The 23,194-nt window shown below is 41.0% G+C and overlaps 1 protein-coding gene and 1 long non-coding RNA gene across 3 annotated transcripts in view; both read left to right on the top strand.

Annotated features, from left to right (window-relative positions):
• Positions 1–4,198: 4,198 nt before the first annotated feature.
• Positions 4,199–9,986, top strand: LOC135223232 (uncharacterized). Of its 2 annotated transcripts, XR_010316436.1 has the most exons (3): positions 4,199–4,648; positions 8,709–9,315; positions 9,556–9,986. It is a non-coding gene; the product is annotated as an uncharacterized LOC135223232 (long non-coding RNA). The 2 variants fall into 2 exon arrangements; XR_010316437.1 differs by lacking the exon at positions 8,709–9,315.
• Positions 9,987–15,113: 5,127 nt separating this feature from the next.
• LOC135222648 (uncharacterized) overlaps positions 15,114–23,194 on the top strand; it is a 125,374-nt gene continuing 117,293 nt past the window's right edge. The window contains exon 1 of the mRNA XM_064260788.1: positions 15,114–15,236. Coding sequence (XP_064116858.1) covers positions 15,222–15,236 — 15 coding nt within the window. The 5' untranslated portion in view covers positions 15,114–15,221. The remainder of the gene's footprint in view (positions 15,237–23,194) is intronic.

The raw sequence follows: 23,194 nt of genomic DNA, 5'->3' as shown, positions 1-23,194 counted from the left end.
ACGGATCTGGAATACCGGGGGACAAAAGAGTTCCCGGAGGGGTGTGGACTTTCTTTGGTGACTTGACAATGTACTGTTTTTGAGTTAGTCTGTAAGACTGGATTACTTGGTTAATTGATTTATTCTTGTTAATAAACGTTATGTTATGATGCAACTCTCTCATTTTCATTACCTGTTAGAATGGAGAGAGAGAGAGAGAGAGAGAGAGAGAGAGAGAGAGAGAGAGAGAGAGAGAGGGGGTGATTGCCGGGAGAGAGAGAGAGAGAGCCTGTGTGTGTAATAGGGTGTGTGGGTCTGCCTTCCGTTTCGTGTCCACGCTTACCTTACGAATACTGGGGGTTCTTCCCCCATGTTATATATATATAATATTAATATAGTATATAATATATATATATATATAGATATATATATAAATATATATAATTAATATATATATATATATATATATATATATAATATAATATATATTTATACTATATATATATATATTATATATATACGTGTGTGTGTGTGTATGCATATATATAGATGTATATATGTATGTATGTATATATATACACACACACACACATATATATATAATATATATATATATAGATATATTATATATTATAATATATATATATATATATATATAATATATACGTATAGTGGTGAAACTAAACTGAATTTTAGGGCCACATTCGGTACGATTTCATTCAACCTTAAGCCCTCCTGCACTAGCTTTGATTGAGACCAAGTTACAGTGCTGAGGAGTTTACTAACTTACTTAAAGTCAAGAAACCTTGCATTTTATTCAACAAGAGTGCAGTTAAGAAACAATCAACTGTATTTCCTGCAGCAATTCTTTTTTGTGTGATGCCACACGGGTTCACAAAAACGCATTTAAAGGTTTAACACACATAATTAATATTTAAAGAACACAACAATTACCCAAATTACGTTAAGAAGCAAAAAAACTAACACATTACTGCAAAAATTATTAACAAAACGTTACGTTACTTCGATAGAAATAAAACTTAAATGGCAAACAGGATCTCAGAATATCCTAATGAAGAAGTTACTGCAATGGCGACGACGATTCACGAGGTGATGTGGCTGGATCTTACAAGAATATCTTCTTTTACTTGCCTTCGTGGAGTCAGATGCTAGAATCAGAGAGCTTCATCTTTCCACCCTAGAAGAAAACTCAGGAGGAGTATATTGCATAACACAGTTGTCACATCTACAAAATTACAGGGTTACGTAACAAACATCAATTTAAAAACAAACATCAAGTGCTTTAATCGTAACCCAACATACAAAAAAAGGGGGGTTTCGTCCAGAAGGCAAGCATAAATTACTAGCATGTGCCCTTACATGTAAGAAAATAATATATATATAGTCTCCACAGGAAGTTTGACATAACTGTAATTATACGTCATCTAATTTTATAGAGATGGACAAAATATGCAAAAAAAGTGGTTTATTACTTTGAATATCAATGTACTAATTTATACCAACTCATTGCTATAGTTAATATAATAAAACTACTTCTGTGGAGCAAAATAATCACATATCAACGTATTTTCATAGAAACTGCGAAATACTTCAAAACAAGTACTCATAAAAAACTAGGAAAATTTTTATTCAAGGGGAATAAATGGCAATTTTTGACACACACACACACACACACACACACATATATATATATATATATATATATATATATATATATATATATATATATATATATATATATATATATTCTGTCTGCGAAGTTTAGCAATATCGGGTCAGGTCAGTATTCGGATGCCCAATCAAACGAAACGACTAATTCTTCTATTAAAAGAGCCCCTTGAACCTCCGTAGGGAGGGTCACTGGTCTAGCAACCTCTCCCCATAAATTCTTGTCGGAAACCGTTAGGGTAACATCATCCTATTTCTTATTTTCACGTTTCCTCTCTTCTTCTCCGCCCATCGTGTTGCCATTTTCGTTATAATTATACCTTTCGTTAGAGAAAGGCCTCAGTGCCTTTATTATTCTTTTGTGATACTTACGGTAATTGTCACTAGCTTTTTGTTTAACTTTTCAGGCGATTTTGATCTGATGCTCAACTCAAATTACTATAATTATCATCCACAGACCATCCATTACGGATTTGGGTGTTATTTCCTACGGACTTAGCTGTTGTAACTGAGGACAAGGTTGAGGAAGCAAGGTTGGGGTTTACAAATTTATTACAAAAATAAACTAATTACAACACATTAATAATTCTTGCACATCAACTACTGGGTAGCGACACACAGATGGCAAGGAACGACCAACATGGTTATCATTCACTATTGAAAATTTCAGTGTCACGTGGTCGCTTTCAGAACAGTCTCTGAAGGAGATTATAAATATGATTCTGCAAAAACACAGCCTCAAAATGCACATATAGAGAATTTTACACTTATAGACATCACTGATCACAATACAGTTACAAAATTCCCCACATTAAAATGGATGCAAAGCGATAAAGATTGACTTACATATCTTACAGCAATGACCTGAAACAGAGGAGAGATTCATGATCCATCTTACCTGATTCGTGCCTTGGAAAAGAATGCACTAATAATTTACACTAATAATTTACACAATTATTAGGATTTAGTTCAAACTTCACCTTACGATACTCAAATTGGAACATTCCCAGTGGTTTTCCTACATGTTATATGGCGATTTTGCCAACAGCAACACTGTTATTTGTAAATCATATGAAAAAAATTTTCTATGAAGGAATTACTACACTACTCTGTTCAGTTTCGTCCTGTTTCACGCGAGCATTTGCATAAGGAAATTTAAGCTACTATGAGATTCAGGGCCTCTGTAACACGGTTTTTTCGCAATAACATTTTATCTATGCATTTCATAAATATAACGCTTATTCAGAATACATATATTTACATATAAATTTTGACTGTATTCTGCATTACGTAGGTTGAATAAATTTGGCACTTATGATGTAAAAGTGACCTTTTTTGAAGACGTGCGAACTTACTTAGAGAAAAGGTTTCGAACGCACTCGTTACGTAACTTATGACAGCATTGCTTCCCTCTTTCTCGGTGGATGATTGGCTATACGTAACGAAGGCTAAACCTCTGGCAACAATGACATACAAATTTAAATACAAGCAAAGCAGTACACCTTTATGAACTCTGGAACCTCTCCACTGATAATTGTCATAGTGAACAAACCAACAAAATATGTTAATAAATACAAAAACACTTCGATTATTAGTCTAACTCCCAAAATAGGTTTCCTAAGAAATTACAGTCTACTTTATTGGTCACAATCAGATTGACAAGATGTAGGGAATAGTTGGTAATTTTCAAAAACATAGTAGACAAGCTTGATTTGATAACTGCTATATCCAATGTCAAGCAATTTTTATTTATTGGCTATCTACCTATTTACTGAAAAAAAAAAATAGCCTTACCGTATATTGGCTTTAAACCTTCACCAAGGCTACCATGGGCATTGTTGGATTAGAAAATTTAACTTCTGGCTATAAAAACTAATTTCTCGAGTAGTTGTAAGAAGTGCTAAATGATCCTCAAGGATCCCAGCAGTTGGCCTAAACGTTTAATTCGTGTATATTACTGCTATACTGTTGCGGCACTACTGCTACAGTAGTATTACTACGCTAGCACTGATACCCCACCCACATCTATGTGTCGTTCCGCCATTCATAAAGTCTTTGGGTTTAAGAGCTGATGGAGTTTCTGTCTGGTGGATGGGCGGGGCAACATTTCGTCAAAAGATGTTTACCTTGCTTACGTAATGAATGTTTTTCGACTCTTGGCTCGTAATCATTGGCCATGGCGTCGGCTAGATCATTTTTACTTTATAAAAATTAAAACTATCGGGTTTAGGTTATTGATAATGCTGACAAAATTTGTGTGTGGTTGTAAAATATACATATGTCAACTTTCAGTTACATCCGATGCTTTGACACGGAGCAAAGTCCAAAAACCGTGTTACAGAGACCCTGAATCTCATAGTAATACATAACTACTTGCACTAGTCCCTCAACTCTTCTTCTTGCTAATATAACCTGACTTTGTGCCAGGTTTGTCACTAAAAGGGGGATCCGACCCTTTTTCGTGACATGAGGGTCTATATATATCAATGGAGGAGCGGAAGTGGTTTCATTCATTGATGGAGGTGCCAAGGCAGGTATGCATAGCAACCGGCTTGCGCTCCTTAGAAAGTGACATATTGGTTGTTTATCCATAATTGGGATAACATCAATACACGATGAAACAATAAAAGAATTATTGCACCATACTGGGAGACAAAATGTTGCAAATGATTGAAAAGGACAAAACGCCAAGCAGAGCAGAGGATAGCAAGAGACATCTAACTACGAAGGCTGCCGAAAGTAAACTGACGCTTTACCAATTGGGTGGGGGACTGGGGGTACCTCCCATGTGGTACTTATATAGTAGTTAACTACTGTAAGGTGAGGTTGGTGAATACTGACAAAGGGAAACACAGACCAAATGCTCTGGTACACAAACTATCTCAAATTTTGCACTGAAACTCACCGCCAACACAGCAGCTATCTTGTCAACAACATGTGATCAACAGGCTCCCACCATCACATCGTCTGTATTTATAGGGTAAGAAAATTGATTTTTTGAATGTCTGTTGTAATATTTCATGCTTCTCATATAGCGTCTCACGTTAGTGAATAAGGCGTGATTGTTTTGAGTTAAGTTTCATTATGATATTTAGCTGTATTGACATGCTATCTAGTGAAATGAAGTGTGTCCATTTGAAGTGGCTGCCAAGACATTGCTGTAAAAAAATAAAATAAAAAACATAGTGCGGGAACCTAACGGCCGTAAACATGCAGGGAAACATCAACCGCGATAAAGCATGGTATAGTGATTGTTATCTTGCCTCTGCATACGACAGACAGACCAGGGACGTGCAGAGAACTTTTTCAGGGCAGGTGCTCAAGTGAAAAAAAGGGCAGAAATATAGAGATGAATGAGGCTAAATATATATCGGCTCAATATTCTTTCAAATTTATCTAAACTAGTCATTAATAATTCAAGAAAGAGATAAAAATGACTGATATCATAGGTACCAGTGGGCTAATGTTTTATATGAACATAAAATCTACAGTACTGACTACCAGTAGAGCTAGGAAATTTAACAAAAGAAAAATTATAATTATTACTTTTACATAAATGACTGCAAGAAAATCAACCTTTATGATCAATACACTTGGCTAATAACCAGACCTTATCATTTTATATTTATAAGAGATCCCTTCTGTGTGCCATTTCTTTGAATATGCTGATAACTTCACTGTTGTTGATTGTGATATCCTTTTCAACTGCTAGCAACAAAGGATCAGATAACCTCTCCTCACTGGACAAGCTGCGTAGCTTTGTCTTCACCAGCTAGAGTTTGGAGAAGGTCCTTTCCACTGTTCCAGTTGTGATGGGTAGAGTGGCATAAATTGTTGAGAGTTCAAGCATAACTGGCAATATCTCCTGGACATTGTTTTCTTTCGTCAGGTTGAGCATTGTAGCTGCAGTGTTCTGTGGCAGGCAAGGAGATGAGGAATAGAAGATCTTTAATTCCAACCGTAGCTTGTCTACTTCTTCTAACTCATAAAACTGGCATAATTTTTGCAATGACTTGAATGCCTCTTCATTCACAGATTTTTTCACCATCCAGTTGGATATTGTTGATTTAAAAATCGAAAACTAAATATCACGTGCAGCTCAAGAACTTAATTGGACATATTATGCAACAAATGAAATGATACACAAGCTGTATGTGTCTCATTAAGTAGGTTAATGGCCACCTACAATGAATCGTACCGGTACCTGTACCGTTCGGCGTTCCAGTCCACATTACTGTGGCCCCGTTCCTATTTTCCTCTCCAAATCTATTAATTTACTCGACTCTCTTGGTCAACTGTCTCTCTTCCTCTTTTTGTTATTACACTTTTTATAGCTAAAAAAGGAGTCAAAGCCTTAATACAGAGGCAATACCAGTTAAAATAACTAGGAAAGCTTACCTGGCCTGTTGTCAGTCTAGCTCAGCTGAGCTTGCCTTGGCCCCAGTGTTACCAGACAGTGAGACATATAGTCAGCTGATCTTGGGTGACCCAGTGTTGCCAAGAGATAATACCCATAATAATAGTAATAATAGTAATAATAATAGTAGTAATAAAATGGAAAAGTAAATCCACAGTAATATGTCTGATCTGTTATTTAAAATACAATAGAGACGTGCGGAAAATAGCCAATACCCTCACGGTGACTGAACAAAAACAGTTAGTTTTGAGTAAAATATCAAAGAAAATGCCGAGTCTCCCTTACTTTTACGGCATACCAAAACTTCATAAAACAGGATGCCCTCTACGTCCCATTATAGCTACTTGTAATTCGCCACAATCTGTTATGGCTGTGTGGTTAGCCGAACAGCTCAGCCCATTATTAGGCACCTTTTCTAATGCTCACTTACTTCATTCAAGTAACTTTATAGACAGGCTTAGGACACTGGGTAATGTAAGAGGAAAAATGATTAGTCTAGATGTTACGGCACTTTTCACTAATGTGCCTCTTGAGTTTGTCCTTACAAAATTAAAAGAACAGTCAGGAATTGGAAATGTTAACTTCCCTATTCCTACAGAACAGTTTTTAGACTTGATTCGTCTATGTGTCTCATCCACAATATTTTCATTCAACAATGAAGGCTATAAACAAAAATTTGGCGTAGCCATGGGTTCACCCTTATCCCCCATACTTGCAAATTTATGCATGGAATTTGTAGAAACTGAAATCCTCTCCAAATGTGATCCAAAATCTAAAACCACTCATTTGGGTCAGATATGTCGACGATGTCTTCGTAATTTTCCAAGGTAATCAAATAGACTTCGAACAGTTTTTGAGATTTGCCAATAGCATACTACCTTCCATTCAATTTACAGTAGAATATGAAGTGGAAAATAAGCTGCCCTTTCTGGATGTTTTGGTATACCATGACCCTATTACATTTAGTTTTAAATTTAGTGTTTACAGAAAAGTGACTAATGCTGAAGCTTATGTCCACTTCTATTCTTTTCATAATAATGAAGTAAAGCAAAATATAATGATAAATTTCATCCTAAGAGCCTTGAAAATATGTGATCCTGAATATATTGACAGCGAATTTAATCATATAAAAGAAGTTTTTGGAAAATTATGCTATCCAGAAAATTTCATAAATAATGCCTTCACTAAAGCCAAAAGGATTTTCTATATAAAAAGTCAATATGAATACAAAAAAGAATCAAAAAAGTATCTAACCTTACCATTTTATCCCAACTTACATAATATTAGAAAAACAGTAAATGAAAAAGGTGAAGAAAAGGTCAACTTGGTATTCAACTATAAGAATACACTTAAAGGCTGTCTCATGCAAAATAATAACTCCAACCAAAGCTAACAAAGAAATTGGTGTTTATGAAATACCTTGTCTGGATTGCGATAAGAAATATTACGGAGAAAGTGGGAGGGGACTACCAATCAGAATCAATGAACACAAAAGAGCTTATAATTTGCATGCTGAGAATAATGCACTAGTCTCTCATAGTTTAAATGGCGATCACCGCATTAATTGGAACGAGTCAAAAGTAATTTTCAAACTAGTAAGGATACAGGTATTAGAAGGTTAGTTGAAGGAGCAATTATTAACAGGGGTCTCTCTATGGAAGGCAATAAAGCCTTTACGCAAGAAGATTTTATTTTAAATGAAATAATTTGTTGTCAGTTTATCAGAGATTATAACAGATATAGGTTGCATGGTAATAACACCAATAATCTAGCCACCTCTGATACTGCCGCTGCCTCATCTTCTTTCGTTCAGGTAAACAGAGACCCATCCCGTGTCCCTAGTTGCAGGCGCCCAAGCTGCTATGGACAACACATCAAACGATTCAAGAGACGAACCGCCACTTCGAAGATCTAGGCCGATTAGCTGGTTTGCCGTTGGAGAACGAGGGAATAACGTGAAGAGCCAACTACATCATCAAACAGGCTATTTGTAAACTAGTCAAAAAACAGAGTTCTTGTATGGTCACTGTTAGTAATTGTATTCAGATTGACAAGGAGGACCGTGCAGGTCTTCGAAAGCTCTCTGCTTTGTATTTTAAATAACAGATCAGACATATTACTGTGGATTTACTTTTCCATTTTATTTTATTAACTCATGTGATTATGAGGTTTCTTTGAATAGTAGTAATAGTAATAGTAATAGTAATTGTAATAGTAATAGTAATTGCAATAGTAATTGTAATTGTAATTGTAATTATTATTATTATTATTATTATTATTATCATTATTATTATCATTTATTATTATTATTATGATTATTATCATTGACACGGATAGGCGGCGGGCCTATAATACATCCCTCTCAAAAGGGCACTTTTAATACAGTAGCAAAAGGGGCAGGTGCTTGGGCACCCCTAGCACCCCCCCTCTGCACGTCCCTGCGACAGACAAACTTCAGCCACTGGATGTGAGTGTGTTTGGTCCCTTTAAGACGTTTCTGCATGGCCTACTGAATGACTATTCTCTCATGCACCCTAACAAGCACATAACAGTGCACCAGTTGCTAGAGTTTGCCTCTGAGGCCTAAAGCCGCTACCCCCTCTAACATTCTCAGTGGTTTCAGGGCAACTGGTATCTGGCCTATCAATCGCAACATCTTCCCATATGATGCATTTGTAGGAGCACAGTTAACAGAGCAACCAGCACCACCTTTGAACTTTGCAGTAGAAGTTACTCCAACTTCTTCTGATGAAGAGGACTGCGTGGCTGAAGGTTATAACTCAGAAGTAGTGGACCCTCCTGGTCCATTTCCCATGCATCCAGATGATGACCTGTCCCCTGCTGATGTGATGGTGGAACCCTGCTGGCATCTCCAATGACCCTGCCAGCCCAGGCCCTAGCTGCTCAACTAGTCATTCGCAACACGTCACCCCAGAAAGTGTCAGGCTGTTCCCCAACGCAGCTCCTCATCCTTATGGGAAACACATAAGGTGGTACGGCCCTGCATTCTTACCGAGAATGAGGAGGCCATCGCATATCTGAGAGTGAAGGCAGAGAAGAGGAAGACAGAGAAGAAAAAGAAGGCATCAGCTGAAAAGAAGTGCTCAAGTCACAGGAAGTCTGTCCCTGTAGTAGAGGATGATAGTGAGGAGGAAGATGCTACTACTACTATTCCTTTGCTGTTCAATGACTCCTCAGAGTATTACTTTTTTGCTGAGAAGGCATCAGAGGTGAATGACTTTCTATTCTTTCAGCCAAAATTTTAGTTATCATAATTCATTATCAAGACTAACCTAGCCTGGCTTATCTATTTATTTTTGTTTTGTCTCAGTTTTCAATTATTTAAGGTTGGGGACTTTCTATTTTTGCAGCCAAAACTTATCAATTATCATAATTCATTATCAGGACTAGCCTAGCCTGGCTTATATATATTTATTTATTTTTGTTTTGTCTTTTCAATTCTTTTTCAGGTGAGGAACTTCGTACTCGTTGAAATGTAGCTGGGCGAGGGAAGGAACGTGGGCTCATTGGTGTGCTACATTGCCCAGGTCTTGGCCATCATGGAGGATGGAGTTTCATCTTTCTTTCCTGGCATGAAGTCCGCTTTCTTCAAGGACACCTTTACCTTTCCTACCATTGTAGATGAAGCATCTGTCAAGCCAGAGCAGTGTAAGGGTGTCCTGGTAACGACCAAGCATGCCACCATGAGGCAGGCTGACCTGGTTAAGGTTTACCCCTCCCTCCCCGATTGCCTTCAACATGCACGTCTAATCCTGTAGTAGCATACAGGCTAAGGTGTTACAGTGTACATAGTTTTTTCTATTAATTTTCATATGTTTATACTGTGATTTAAGGCTATCTTAGTTAAGTTCGTTTTTGTCAAATAAATGTTTTTTTATTTGGTTATCTTTCACTTCATCACCTAGGCTTATCGCCTAAGTTTGTTTAAGGTGGAAAAAACAACTGCTTTTGTTATTGAAACTTTAAAAATAACGGTTGGTGCTCCCCAACGCCGTGGTCGGTGTTTCCTCACGGTAGGGGAACACCCACCGAGATCCCGATATTTTTAAAGTGTAAAATATGACACTTATTCCCTGAGTTAGGGATTTATGAGTACTATACCATATGTGGGCCATGTTGTTTAGTTTGATTTGTGCACTGTGCACTCTCTCAGGTACAAAATGGAATTTTTCATGATTTTTTTTTTCTACTAATAGGTCGGTGTTCCCCCACCTCACCCTGCACCTTGTTAAAAGTTTAACGGTCGGTTTTCCAGCTTTGCCGAATAGTAATTCCTATATAAAGATCGAAAGGTTTGTAGACCATGTAGGAACAATTGTCAGACCTTTTGTTTGAATTTTTTTGGGGTCACATGGCATATTGACCCACCTAGTGGTCAAAGACCAGAAATTGATGGACAACAAGTAAGCCTATGAACATTATGGAACCATAATATCAGAGCAACTGTTCTGAATTACTTAGGCTTGACACATTAAATGTATTTATGTGTAAGAAAGAGGATGGACGTGAAATAACGGAGCCAAGATATACTACAGTACAAAAATATTAGAGGAAGATAAAAATCCCGGAGGTATTCCAGAAAAATACAAGAAGCATTTAAAATACTGTAATAAACTGCAAAATGCCCAACACAAATATGCGCGCCTGGGAGTATCTGAGATGCCCCCCAACTCTTTGGACAAGGTATGCTAATATTGCTAAACTGAAATATGCGGCGATCTCCCATGAATGGTGGTCGATGTGCGGGATAGGTGGGACTAACAACTTCCCTAAAGCCGCCAAAGTGGAATGGGTTGAAATAATTAAATAACAAATATTTATATGAAATATTGAGTGTATTTTTTTAATTCAGGTAATTTAAATAAGAAAAATAGGTGATGGGAAATCAGGCCTCTACGAGGGTTGGGGGTTGAACGACTCCCCCCATCCAAAAAAAAAAAATAATAATAATAATTCTCGAAGTCCATATTTTCTGTGACTGCTTTTCATTGGCCTGTACTTACAAAGTATTAAACAACAATGTCGTGGATTGATTACTAATAGCACTAGTAAGGCCTCGATGGTATGCGGCGGACAAACCTGCCTGAAGGGCTGAGGACCATCAAGAGTAACAGTCGTCGGAATAATTTAAAATTCTATTACAAAAATAGAATTTAATAACTACAACAATGAACTGAATGGTGACGCAGCACACCTAATTGAAAGTGAACCTTAACGTGGTCACGCAGCTACTCAAAAGGATGAAAAAAATAACTCAATTTCGAATTACACTCGATCAATCTACAAGGGACACATTCCCGAAGGTTCATAAAACAATGATAGCAACGATTTCAATTGATAAACCCAAAGGTGGCTGATACAAAGGACAACTACTTACTTCATTGGGTATCGCTCGCAAGTTCCCCTCACGGTCCACATAACCCCCATCTGGAGTCTGCTTCCCCTTTGTTGCAAGTTAGTATTGTAGAGTCGAAAAAGAGGACATTCGATTCGAGAGATGCGGGCGCTTTTTATAACCGGACGGGCTATTGAATTTTACGTAACTTTAATTATATGAAAGGAAGCATTTTCTCCTTTCGTATTCAATTTATGTTACTATATAACAACTGAGGATGAAGCGAGGAACGATAAAATCAAAGTATCTTAAAGGAACCATTCTTCTTGTGCCGCCAAATCGTCGTCTACGTGGGAATTCGCCTACCAATGAATGTTTCGCCTACCAGGAAATGGCAGGAAAATGGAGGTGGACGGGCGGGATTACGTCACGAAAAACTTGTGCACGAGTTTTTCGTGACAAACAATCTTTTTTTTTTTTGGCAAGTCTTTTTTTGTAGAAATTTTGTTATTAAACAATAACATCATTCTTTAATAGTAGGAAATACAAGAGTGATAATAGGAATATGATATAACCCACCATATTTGTAAATGGTTTTAAGTAAAATTCTGCTAACCAAAGACCCCATACCCAATTTTTCTTCTGAATGCAACTAAAATAATATTTTCAAGTATTTCATCTTGTATATACCTATATATGCAATGACATTTATTGAAGAAAAGGTCCAGTTTTGGGAAAAACGATCCCCCCTCCACTCACTAAAAACTCTGGGTACGGGCCTTGAAATATTAACCTTCACTTTTCTAACTCTCATTGTCACCAATTTTCTCCTTTTCTCAAATTTTACCGATAATTGGTTTGTTTATCTCCTTAAATTCTTTGGTGAACACTTTCTGGGCGATTTTATCTTACTACTTAATTTCAAAGTTGTTTGACAAATAAATTTCAGTGCATTTTTAAGTTTTAACAAAATGTTGAAAATACTATGCTGGGATATGGAGTTAAAATTCAGAAATAGGAGGGCTAATATGGCGTACACTGACGGCAACGTAGTACCAACAGTTTATCATCCATATTGTTTGTTTACAATTTTTCCAGTGCTCGAATGGTGTGAAATGAAAGTAAATGCTGATAATTCATTCAGTGTACGGCTACATCGCTTTCCAAGGTACATATGCAGGGAAACTAAATTTTATCGCAGTAGATAAGAATTTGTATTAACAGGAAAATTTTAATTTAAATTGTACGAGTGTTTAACAATATATTGACGTGATTGAGGTAGCTACAGCACTCGAACACACTGTAGTTCTCGTTAACGTGTGACGTCCTGAGAATCTGTCAAGAATTATTACTATGCAAAAGAAAAAAGAAGTGCGGCTATTAATAAGAGAAGCGATAACAATTTATGAAAAGAAAATAACAGAAGAAATAAGAAGAAACAAAAACAAAGAGCTCTGGGAAAATATTGGTAAGTTAACAAATAAGCAAAGAGCAAAAAAAGAAACTATACACATATATAATGAACAGGGAAGCAAGCTAAATGAGGCTGAAACAAAGGATGAATTAGTGAATTATTGGAGAACCATTTACAGCAAACACGAAAATAAAATAAAGGAAATCTGGAACGAAGAGAAAAGGATGGAATATAAAAATGAATTGGCAGAAGTAGATGATATAAGAATTGGAGACTATAGATTCCCAAAAGTACTAAGAGAACACATGGACCTATTGATGGAATGCAAAAGGAAGATAATCCCAATGCAGAAACCTCTGATAACCAAGGAAAAAGTCATAGCTTGTCTAAGTAAGCTCAAAGCTAAAAAAGCTGCAGGCCCAGATGGAATCAAACCAGAGCTTTACAAAGCATTAATGAAGAGCAAAACCTGTATAGAAGCATTAGTTAGATGTTACAACAAAGAGCTAGAAATCAAAGAAAAGCCTGAATCTTGGAAGAAATCGAGAACAAAAATTATAGAAAAGAAAAGGAAACCAAGGGCTAAGGATTTAAGGCCCATAGCTTTATCAAATATATCATACAAAGTATTCATGATGCTGATAAAAGACGAAATAGAAGCACACCTCAGACTGAATGAACAAGATCACGAATGCCAAGCAATATTCACAGGAGGGAGTAGGATTGAAGATAATATCCTTACACTACAATATTGTGTAGAAGAGAGCTACAGGAATAGAAAACCATTAATAGTAATAGCTATCGATTACAGTAAAGCCTTTGACTCATTAAAACGAGAAGTTATGATCGAAGTCATGAAACAGTTCAAAATACATCCAAAAATCATAGAGGCAGTAGCTAATATATATGAAGGAGATAGCACACTAATAGACCTAGGGGAGGGAGTTGAGCAGGATATGGGAATTACTAGTGGAATTAGGCAAGGTTGCACAGGTTCTACTTCACTTTTCAAACTGATGACGTATTTAATAATTAAGAAAATGGAGGAGGAAGGGACAGGATTTGAAAATGAATTAGTAAAGATAGGGGGACTTTTCTTTGCTGACGATGGGTTAGTTGTAGCAAGTAATATAGAAGATGCAAGAATAAATATAAAGATTTTAATAGATATAGGAAATAAATGTGGGCTAGAAATAAATAAAGAGAAAAGCAGCATCATTATTTTCAATATGAAGGATAAACCAGAAGAGATAAAGAATATAAAAGTGAGGGAGAACATAACATATTTAGGAATAAAGATAAATGATTCTAGAAATCTGTTTAAGCTACAGAAAAAGGAAATGTTGGATAAAGCACAGAAGTTAGCCAACCTAACCTATTCCGTGATAGAAAAAAGCTGCAACAAAGTTCTAATAGGTAAAACATTCTGGAAAAATATAGCTCTACCATCAGTCTTATATGGAACCAATGTGGTTAATCTAACAGACACAGAAATAGAAAAATTACAAAGAACAGAGAATGGGGTATATAGGAAAATATTAGGAGCATGTAGAAGTACAGTAGTAGCCACATTAAGGGGGGAGATAGGAGCATCTTCCATGAAAAGTAGAATTATGAGTGGGATGATAAGCTATGTTAATAATACTTTAAATGGACGGAAAGAGATACTGAAGAAAATAATTACAGATATGCAAGAAAAGGAAAGAAAATGGTGGAAAACAGTGGAAAAGTACATGCATGAAGTTAAAATCAATTTAAGAAAATTGGAAGGAATGTCTAAAACAGAAATAAAGGACAAAGCCAGAATCTGGGACACAGCGAGGTGGAAAGAAGACTTGGAAAATAAAGTGACTGTGAATATATATAAAATGTGGAAAAGAGAAATAAAAGATGAAGAAATTTATAATAATTCTAGGTTCAATACTTCTCTTCAAAGCCAGAACCAACTCTCTTAATTCAAATATAGCAAAAAGGCACCAGAATGAGAACAGCTGTTGTCCTTTTTGCCATAATACAGTAGAAGACATATTTCATTTCCTCTTATACTGTTGTACTTATAGAGAAGAACGCGTTAAAGCAATTGGGCTACAGCAACCCTATGAAGAGAAGGAAAGTGACATAGTTGGAAAATTTATATCTACAGGTAACAACGAAATAAGAAAAGAAACCATATACATGATGTGGAAAAAAAAAAGAGAAAAAAGAAACTCAAGATTAAGAGGCGCCGTTGCAAAGGCATTGCCTCGACCCATAACCAACCAAGTTTGAACTAACCGACGTCCTGAGAATCTGTAAGAATTGCTACCCTGAATCCTGATCATTTCAGGAGCTATTGATGCTATAACGGTTGACGTATAGCCAGCGGAATGTTTATGCGTAAGGTAAGCGTATTCCAGGAAAACGCTGGATGTCTTATTAGATTTAATGAAAGTTAAACTTTAAAAGTCCTAGCCTAGACTGATTTAAAGTGCAAAGTTTGCAACCGTAGGTTTATAGCTGGCTAGCCTTAGACCTGTCAGTCCACCCACGACTGTTCTACGGGTGAACATCCACATGTAAAGAGTAGAACTGTCAACCCTAGGTCATTGCCCTCATTTCTCACCTATACTAACCTTCGTCGCTGTGACACTAAGGGGAAACACCGCAGTAGATCCATCATCATCGCATGGATCAGTCGTATTCACTTGATATTTAATTGGTGAAACAAGAATAAAATGACATTTTTAAGCATACCATTCAAAAGGTTGATGTCTTTTGAAGTTTCATTAACATGATGTGATAGATAGCCTATATATGAAAGCGCCATACGAACTACCTAAAATAGGCATGTGAGGTATTCGTAAAATAGGGTAGAACACCTCGGCAGGCCAACCCTCATCACGGTGGACGGGTCTTATTCACTCGATATTTAATTGGTGAAACAAGAATACAATTGCAACTCTAAGCGTACCATTTAAAAGACTGAAGTTTCGTCAACATAATGTGATAGGAGCTAGCTATACCTAGGTATGTTTTCAAGGCAGTTTTTAAATCCAATATGATGTCTACCGACTGAGGCGCCGTTCATAGGTAAACTGCAAAAGATCCAACATCTTTCCCAGCCTTTCAGCACTCATTTGAACAATGTTAACGTATAGGGTAAACAACCGCGTTTGTGGCCACCCTCTGAAAAAATACTTTAACACGTTCTGACACCGGAGATGGTCATCAGTCATGAGTTGGTGGTGGTGAGAGGAACAGCTCGAGACCTCTACTCTCCTTTCGAAGTAAGCATTTTCTCCAATAAAGATTAAGGCTATATTTCAAGATTAAACAGAGAGTAATGAAAAGTGTGGCTAAACACTGCACACTACCCCTATGATGCTTTCAAAATGTTTACTTACATCTTTAAATATTTCAAAGATTGATGCCATCTCGATGTTTGTAGAGTCGCTTGCGTCAACAAACTTCCCATTTCCTGTGCTAAATCCGCACACCACTTGTACCCATAGACGCAGGGGCACTTTCATCACAACAATCGTAAACACCGACTTCTAACCACTACTTATCCAATGGAACTACGATTTTTAGTAGAAGAAGAAGTGTACACTAGATAATTATTTAGATAAATAGTTAAACGGCAGTATAAGGTCATGAATTGCAAAAATATTTTTACATACCTATTCATGATTATTACATAATTTGAAAATATCGTTGTTGAAAAAGTAACTAGATTCCTTACTCAAATATCAACAGTTTTGCTTGTGAACGGTACCTCCGGCGTTCTTCGTGCTCTTCAATTGTTTATCAGTGTTGCCAATTGGTATGTGTTTACCCTCCAAACTGGCTATAAGACTTACACAAAACCGGGGAAATGAGTGAAATTAGCGTATCTATTTGTAGTATATATACATATTAGAGCAATTTTATCATTACTGCATTACTATGACAACTAGGATTCATGGAAACAGTTTGTAAATGCATCGGCATATGTGTGAAGCTCGACTAGATTGGCAACGATGAGTCATTTTGCCGTCGTCTGCTCGTAAGTACTTCAGAAATATCTGTAATTTTTGGGGGTTAATTTGATTGCAAAAAAGGGATAATAGACATGAATTAAATACACATTTGTTCCGATACGTAATGCAAACCATCGGTCCTTTAACAATAGGAAGTAGCTAGCGGCAGCTGGAACGGTCGTAAGCTTCGAACAAGGGGAGAACGGTAGTTAACTGCTTGTCCGACAGTCGCGCGCTGCGCGACTGGGAGGTAAACAAATCACTTTTGCTTTCGGCCGCGGGTGTGAAGGACGTGTTCGTCATCGCTCTCTGCCCGCTTCATCGTCGTATGCTTTGTTTATATTGTGTTTTCTACTAATGGTTTGTTTGACTTGGAAATGAAACTGTAAGTACACTGTTTTCATTTTCATTACTTAATTATGAACCAACATGGAGTTATCGCCGTAGATGCGGTGATTTCCTCTCTTTTCATGAATTGAACCCTTGAATTATGCCTCGGTGCCGAGGGCGGGCGCGCTCGCACCGAGTCATGTATTTTGGGCGAAAGTGTGTAATTGAAAAATGTAAGTACTCTTTTCATTATATGTTTGCCCTGTGCGTTCGTTACCGAGAGTGTGTTTGCGCTCGGCACGAGCCTTTTAATTTTGTATAATAGAATGCAATGAAAGTGGATTCGCAATTGCAATATTCTTTTCATTTTCATTTATTTATTTGCATGAAATTTAATTTGGATCAATTTTCGTTCTTACCCGGGAATTGATCCTTACGATTTTTTATGTGAAAATGAAATCGCAAGTGCAGTATTCTGTTTCATTTTCATATATATTTTATGATAGCATCATATTATTGGATCAAGTTTCCGTTCTTACCCGGGAAGTTGATCTTTTCCCCTTTAAGTTCTATGAAGTGAATCGCAAGGGCAGTATTCTGTTTCATTTTCATATTACTTTTCACTTTCTGTGGGGTAGGGGAAGCGAAGGTTCTGCCAGGAAGTCGTCGGAAAGCTCTCCCGCGACTCCCTTGGTATCCGATTCTTCGTCTTCCTTCCTGCCCCCCAGCTCAGCTTCTTCGTTGTATTTTGTATTTGGGTCTTCCCTTGCATTCGGGGTGGGCCATGTCTTCCCCCGTGCGTGAGGGAACCCCTCTTACTAATCTATCTATGTTACCGCAGGTGCTACATCCGTGGGAGACGACCTTGGACAGGTATGGACCACCGCGGAGGCAGGGCGTGCCTAGCATCCACGGGCTGCTGCAGCGTCTAGCGAGGTCTGGGGCGGTCTCCACTACTACCACGGCCGCTTATTCTTGCTCCGCCTCCCCCCCCTCCTGGTCTACACTCCCCATGCTGTGTCGATGACGCCTCTGCCGCTACTAGGGCCGCAGCCGTACCGAGGTGGGGTTGCCGCCGCCGCCTGTTTTCTTCGTGTTGCCTGCCCCAGACTTCCGCTGTTCCAGCAGCTCGCCCCGGACCGGGCGCCAGGACCCAGGTTCCGCTGGCTGCCGATGATTCTACGAGGCGATCGCTGGGCCTGCCGTACCTGCCGCTGATGTGATTCCCGCTGTTGGCTTGGCTGTCCCTTCTGGGTCTACCGCTGCCGCTGTTCCTGCCGCTCCTGAGCTGGTTGCTGTTCCTGTCGCTCCTGGTTCCTGTGCCTGTCCATGCTGGTCCTGCCCACGGTGTGTCTTCCCCAGTCCCAGGTCCTTCCGGACAGGTGCAGTCGGGCCGTGTTGCTTCGGCAATAGCCCCGGCTCCGGCCTGGATGGAGGACCTGACGACTGTCCTGCGTGAGCTGACGAGGAAGAGGAGAAGAGGAAGCTGTCATCTTCGTCTTCATCGTCTGCTGCTGCCTCTTCCCCTTCGACTTCTAAGGCCCATAAGCCGAAGAAGAAGAAGGCTGCCTTCCCCCTAAGAAGTCTCCTTCGGGAACTTCTAAGGGCCCGTCCCACCTCGGTGGGACGGGGGGTCCTTCTGCTGGTCCCTCCTGCTCCTTCGGGGAGCGTGGGGCCCGTCTCCCCTTCCGTAAGGGAAGAGAAGAACGGGGACCAGAGGAGTATCGGTTTAGCTCTGGTACTTCCTCGCCTGGTGCTAGCGGCGATGCCGCTACGCCAGTTCCGGCTCGGTCTCTCGTTCGCGAGAGATCCCGAGTGTACGTTCTCCCTCGGGAGACCGTGCAGCCAAGTTTCGGCGCCAGAGTTCGCTCGGCGCCAAGACGCGGCACGGAGCAGAAGGCTGGTGACAGACGCTCAGGTGACTCTTGCCAGGCCAGCGGCCGCTCTTGCAGCGACCAGCTGGTAACCCGGGTTGTCCCCCCCCTAAGAAGGCTCCTTCGGGACCTTCTAAGGGCCCATCTCGCTCCGGCGATTCGGGGAGCTCTTCTGCTGGTCCTCCTGCTCCCTCGGGAACAGGGCCCGTCTTTTCTTCTACCAAGGAGAAGAAGACGGGGACCAGGAAGGAGTACCAGCTTCGGCTGGCACTTCCCTCGCCTGGTTCTAGCGGTTCTGCCGCTAAACCAGGATCCGCCTCGGCTTCTCGTTAGCGAGAAGTACCGAGTGGACGGTCTCCCGCGGGAGACCGTCCAGCCAAAGTCTTGACGCCCGAGCTCGCTCGCCGTCAAGACCGAAGCGGGGCGGAGCAGAAGACTGGCGAGAGTCGTGCACACGACTCTCGTCAGGCCAGTGGACGCTCTCGCAGCGACCAGCTGGGCTGCTCGGGTTGACGTGACGGTCGCTGACCAGCCACGAGTTGAGGCGAGGAAGGGGTCCCCGCGGCCGTCGGTACCAGCCACGGCTGGTACCAGCGGCTCGACGCGCCGAGAGGACGCTCACGGTCTCACCGCGACAGCGAACCTAGCAGGTCACCTTACGCCGCTCCCATCGGGACCGGGCGAAGATGGTAACCAGCAACAGCTCGCCTGACGCTAGAGATCAGCGTCGACGTTCTCAGCCGAGCCTCCTCGTCGCCCCAGGCGAGCGGCAAGGCTAGGCCTGCTGCTCGATCGCCACCGCGGGTTGACGATCAGCAGCAGCCCTCCAAGCACGCTGGTCCTGCCAGCGAGCTAGGGGGGGGCGTCAGGTCTGCCTCTCCTGTACCTTCAACCTCCTCGGGCTACACCGGGAGGAGCGAGGTACCTATGAGTGATCGCGAGAGGTGCGCCGCTCGCGATCCCGCTATGACGCCGTATGGACCAGGCACGGTTCTAGGACCGACCAGGACATACGTGCAAGTAGCTGGAGGCGACCGTCAGGGGTCTGCCGCTATTCCTCCTCGGTTCAAGGAGGAGTATCTCGGGATCTGTTCTTGTTGGAAGGACTGGACGGCTCCTACTCCGCAAGACGCGGTTACTCCCGAGATACAGAGGAAATTGCAGAAGTCATTAAGCTGATTCGTCAGCATAATGACCTTGCGGAAGGATTGCCGCTCCCACCAGCAGAGCCCACGTCTCTGCTCGAGTCGTTTGGGGCCCGAGAGGGAACAACCCAAAACCGACGCGGTGGGTCTGCCGCGATCGGAGCTTGCCGATTCTGTCTCGAACCAGAGTCTCTCGTCTCCGGACAAGAAGGCTCGCTCAGTTCTGGCCGGTCGATCAAAGCTACTTCCACCTCCTCTACTGCGACAGCGGCGTTTCTACGTGTCTTCGGACACCGTATTTAAATACTCCTTCGGTCCTCCTGAGAGGTTTCGACCTCGACGAGGACTGGAATGAGTCGGAGGACGGTATCGGCTCTCCCCCTGTCAGGTGTCGATCAGCCCCACCCAGACGACGTTCACAGTGGCGGCAGACCTTACCTACAGTGAGAGTTCGTAACCCTCCGCGGGAAAAACGTTTTCCTCCTGACGATACGTTTTCCCAGACTCTGAGAGACCATCGCCGCAAGGCGATGGCTGCTCCTATTCTTCTCCAACTGCTAGTTCCACTGGGAAGGCGAGCGAGTATCCAATTCTCCCCCTTTCCCCCATCCCTCCTCCTTACAGCTACGAGGGAAAGGGAGGGATCCTACAGAGATTTCTCTGTAGGATCCCACGTTGGGGACGCGCTACCAGGGGGGACCCTTCGGGTCCTACCTGACGAAACCACCCCGGTCGTTGAGGAGGGATCCTGCCCCATTCTCGATTTCTACGGGAATCGAGAGGACCACCAGCCGATGTCGTTTGACGAATTCGGTGGGGGTTTCGCAGACTGCTTAGAATTCTAAGGAATTTCTAGCGCATTCAGAGTGTTTCGAGTTTTTTACGATCTCCAAACACTTAGGCGAGACCACGGTCTAAAGTGAGCGAGACGAGAATCCCCGATGTTACATGATAATCGGGAACCTCGCCTATGCTCGAATTCCTGGAATTTCTAGCATTGGGAAGAAGACTGCTGCTGAAAGAACTATCTTACAGTAGGCGACCAACCTGGAATAGAGAAGATCGGACGGGAATATCCAGTTTGGCTTGAACTATCGTCTTAGTATTCTGTTCACCATTGAAGCTTTCCTTCGAGGAAGACATCTCCTTCACTCTTTGATAGAGATCGAAGGTGGTCGATCTCCAATCCTTATTTTGTTTTCTTGAAGAAAGAATTTAGGATGGAGATCGTTGTTCAGAATCCTACAAATATACTACGTATATTAACCTCGCGGACATGATTCTACTAAGCAGTTGAATTGTCTGAGGGATAGGCGCATATCCTAGTTTATCTACGGATTGCGACTTAGAAGAGAAGTATTCTAATTGAACTGCAACTCGGGGTTGCCTGCAACCTCCCAGGAGTTTTCAGTTTCAATTTTATATACTTATGGTTTTGTCACGACAACACCATTTCAACTTTTATATTTACCGAAATTCGTTTCGCCTAAATATAATTGCTCGAGCATATCTTTTATGCTCGGTAGTTTCTAGCCGAACGCATTCCTTCATGAATAATGGATTACATGGCAACTCAGGATGACGAGTCGGCGAGAGCTCAGGCTCAACTACTGCGTATTGAACTGCCTGACAGCAGCTCAGTATCAGCTGGGCCTCCGAGATGCACGGTCAGTTATGTCTCTCTCTCCCCTGGTTTGATTGACTACCGAACCGTATCTCTGCCCAACATCATGGACTTAGGTCTCTGATAATGGGGATTCTCGCAATATAATTGAAGGACCATCTACTTGATGTGACGCTAGATTCCATCGCCTTCGACATTGCGAGAATTTTCAATAGAGATATCTCTTGGACTCTTTCATCTTTCTGTTTACCGCACGGTAACAGAAGTCTGTACAAGTCTCCCGCCGCTGCATCGCACTGCGATAATGCGAATGATTTTTGCAGACAATCTGAGTTTGTCTTCAAAAAAAAAAATATCTCGTATTCGTAGGTATACAATTGTTCATTGTTCAACCCGAATTACGAGATGTGTCAGAAGACATCGCCTACTCTTCCGACCTGACAGCTCTACTTCCAAATGTTCAGCCCATTTGAGAAAGCAGTTCTTCAGGCGGCTTTCCCCTGTGTTTTCATTACTGAAGAACGCCCCGCTTTCATTGCAACTACGACTTCTCACCGGACAGCAATGAAATAGCGGTTAGCGTTTCAGTCATTTGTAAGCACAGGTTTTATGAATCTTGAGAATCCTTCTCTCGATTCGTCTGTGAAGACGTAGGTTGCATTCAATATCTACCTTCGTCTTCAACGGTACATAGTGTTGTTTCTCCTTAGCTGAGATTCAACAACAATGAGATGTTTGGCCTTCAGGACCTCGGTCTATAGAAGGCAATTGACTTTCGCCTGTTGGGCACATGCCTTAAGAGAATCATCACCTCGCTGTCCGGCATGGTGACCAAACAAATACATTATTTGTTTGGTCTCTCGGCATAACCCTTTAAAGGCGGAAGGGTCACGTGACTTAACTCGGATGCTTTGACAACTTGCCTCCTACCGAACGCAGTCAGTCGGCAGCTGTCAGAGCGGCCGAGTCAGTTTACCGAACTACGCTGTTGACTTAGTTCGGTTGTTACAGAGCAATCATTACTTCGTTTTAATAGCTTGTCACAGTACCCATACCATTGACACCCACCATGGAGTGTCGGTGTCCTATCCACTACCGAGAACTTCGCTGCATGGGGATAGGAGGATGCGAGAGACTTTGTGGCAAACGGACAGACCAGTATGGGTACTGGACATCACCCGAAGTAGAGAAGAGGAATAGGTCATGCGACTATTTACTTTTCCTCCTGAGGAACTGCATGACTTCTCCTGCGAAGTCAAGCATCCAGGGGATGGGGATCCGTGACGCTCGATTTCGTACCCGAACTTCGTAGCGAAGACTCAGAACCCTTCGGTCCCTGACGATTGGTTCGAGTCGTTCACAATCCCC

This window comes from Macrobrachium nipponense, chromosome 8 (genome assembly GCF_015104395.2).
Source record: "Macrobrachium nipponense isolate FS-2020 chromosome 8, ASM1510439v2, whole genome shotgun sequence".
Taxonomy (NCBI): domain Eukaryota; kingdom Metazoa; phylum Arthropoda; class Malacostraca; order Decapoda; family Palaemonidae; genus Macrobrachium; species Macrobrachium nipponense.
Note: the sequence above shows the minus strand (reverse complement) of the source record. Positions and strands in the feature narration are given on the sequence as shown.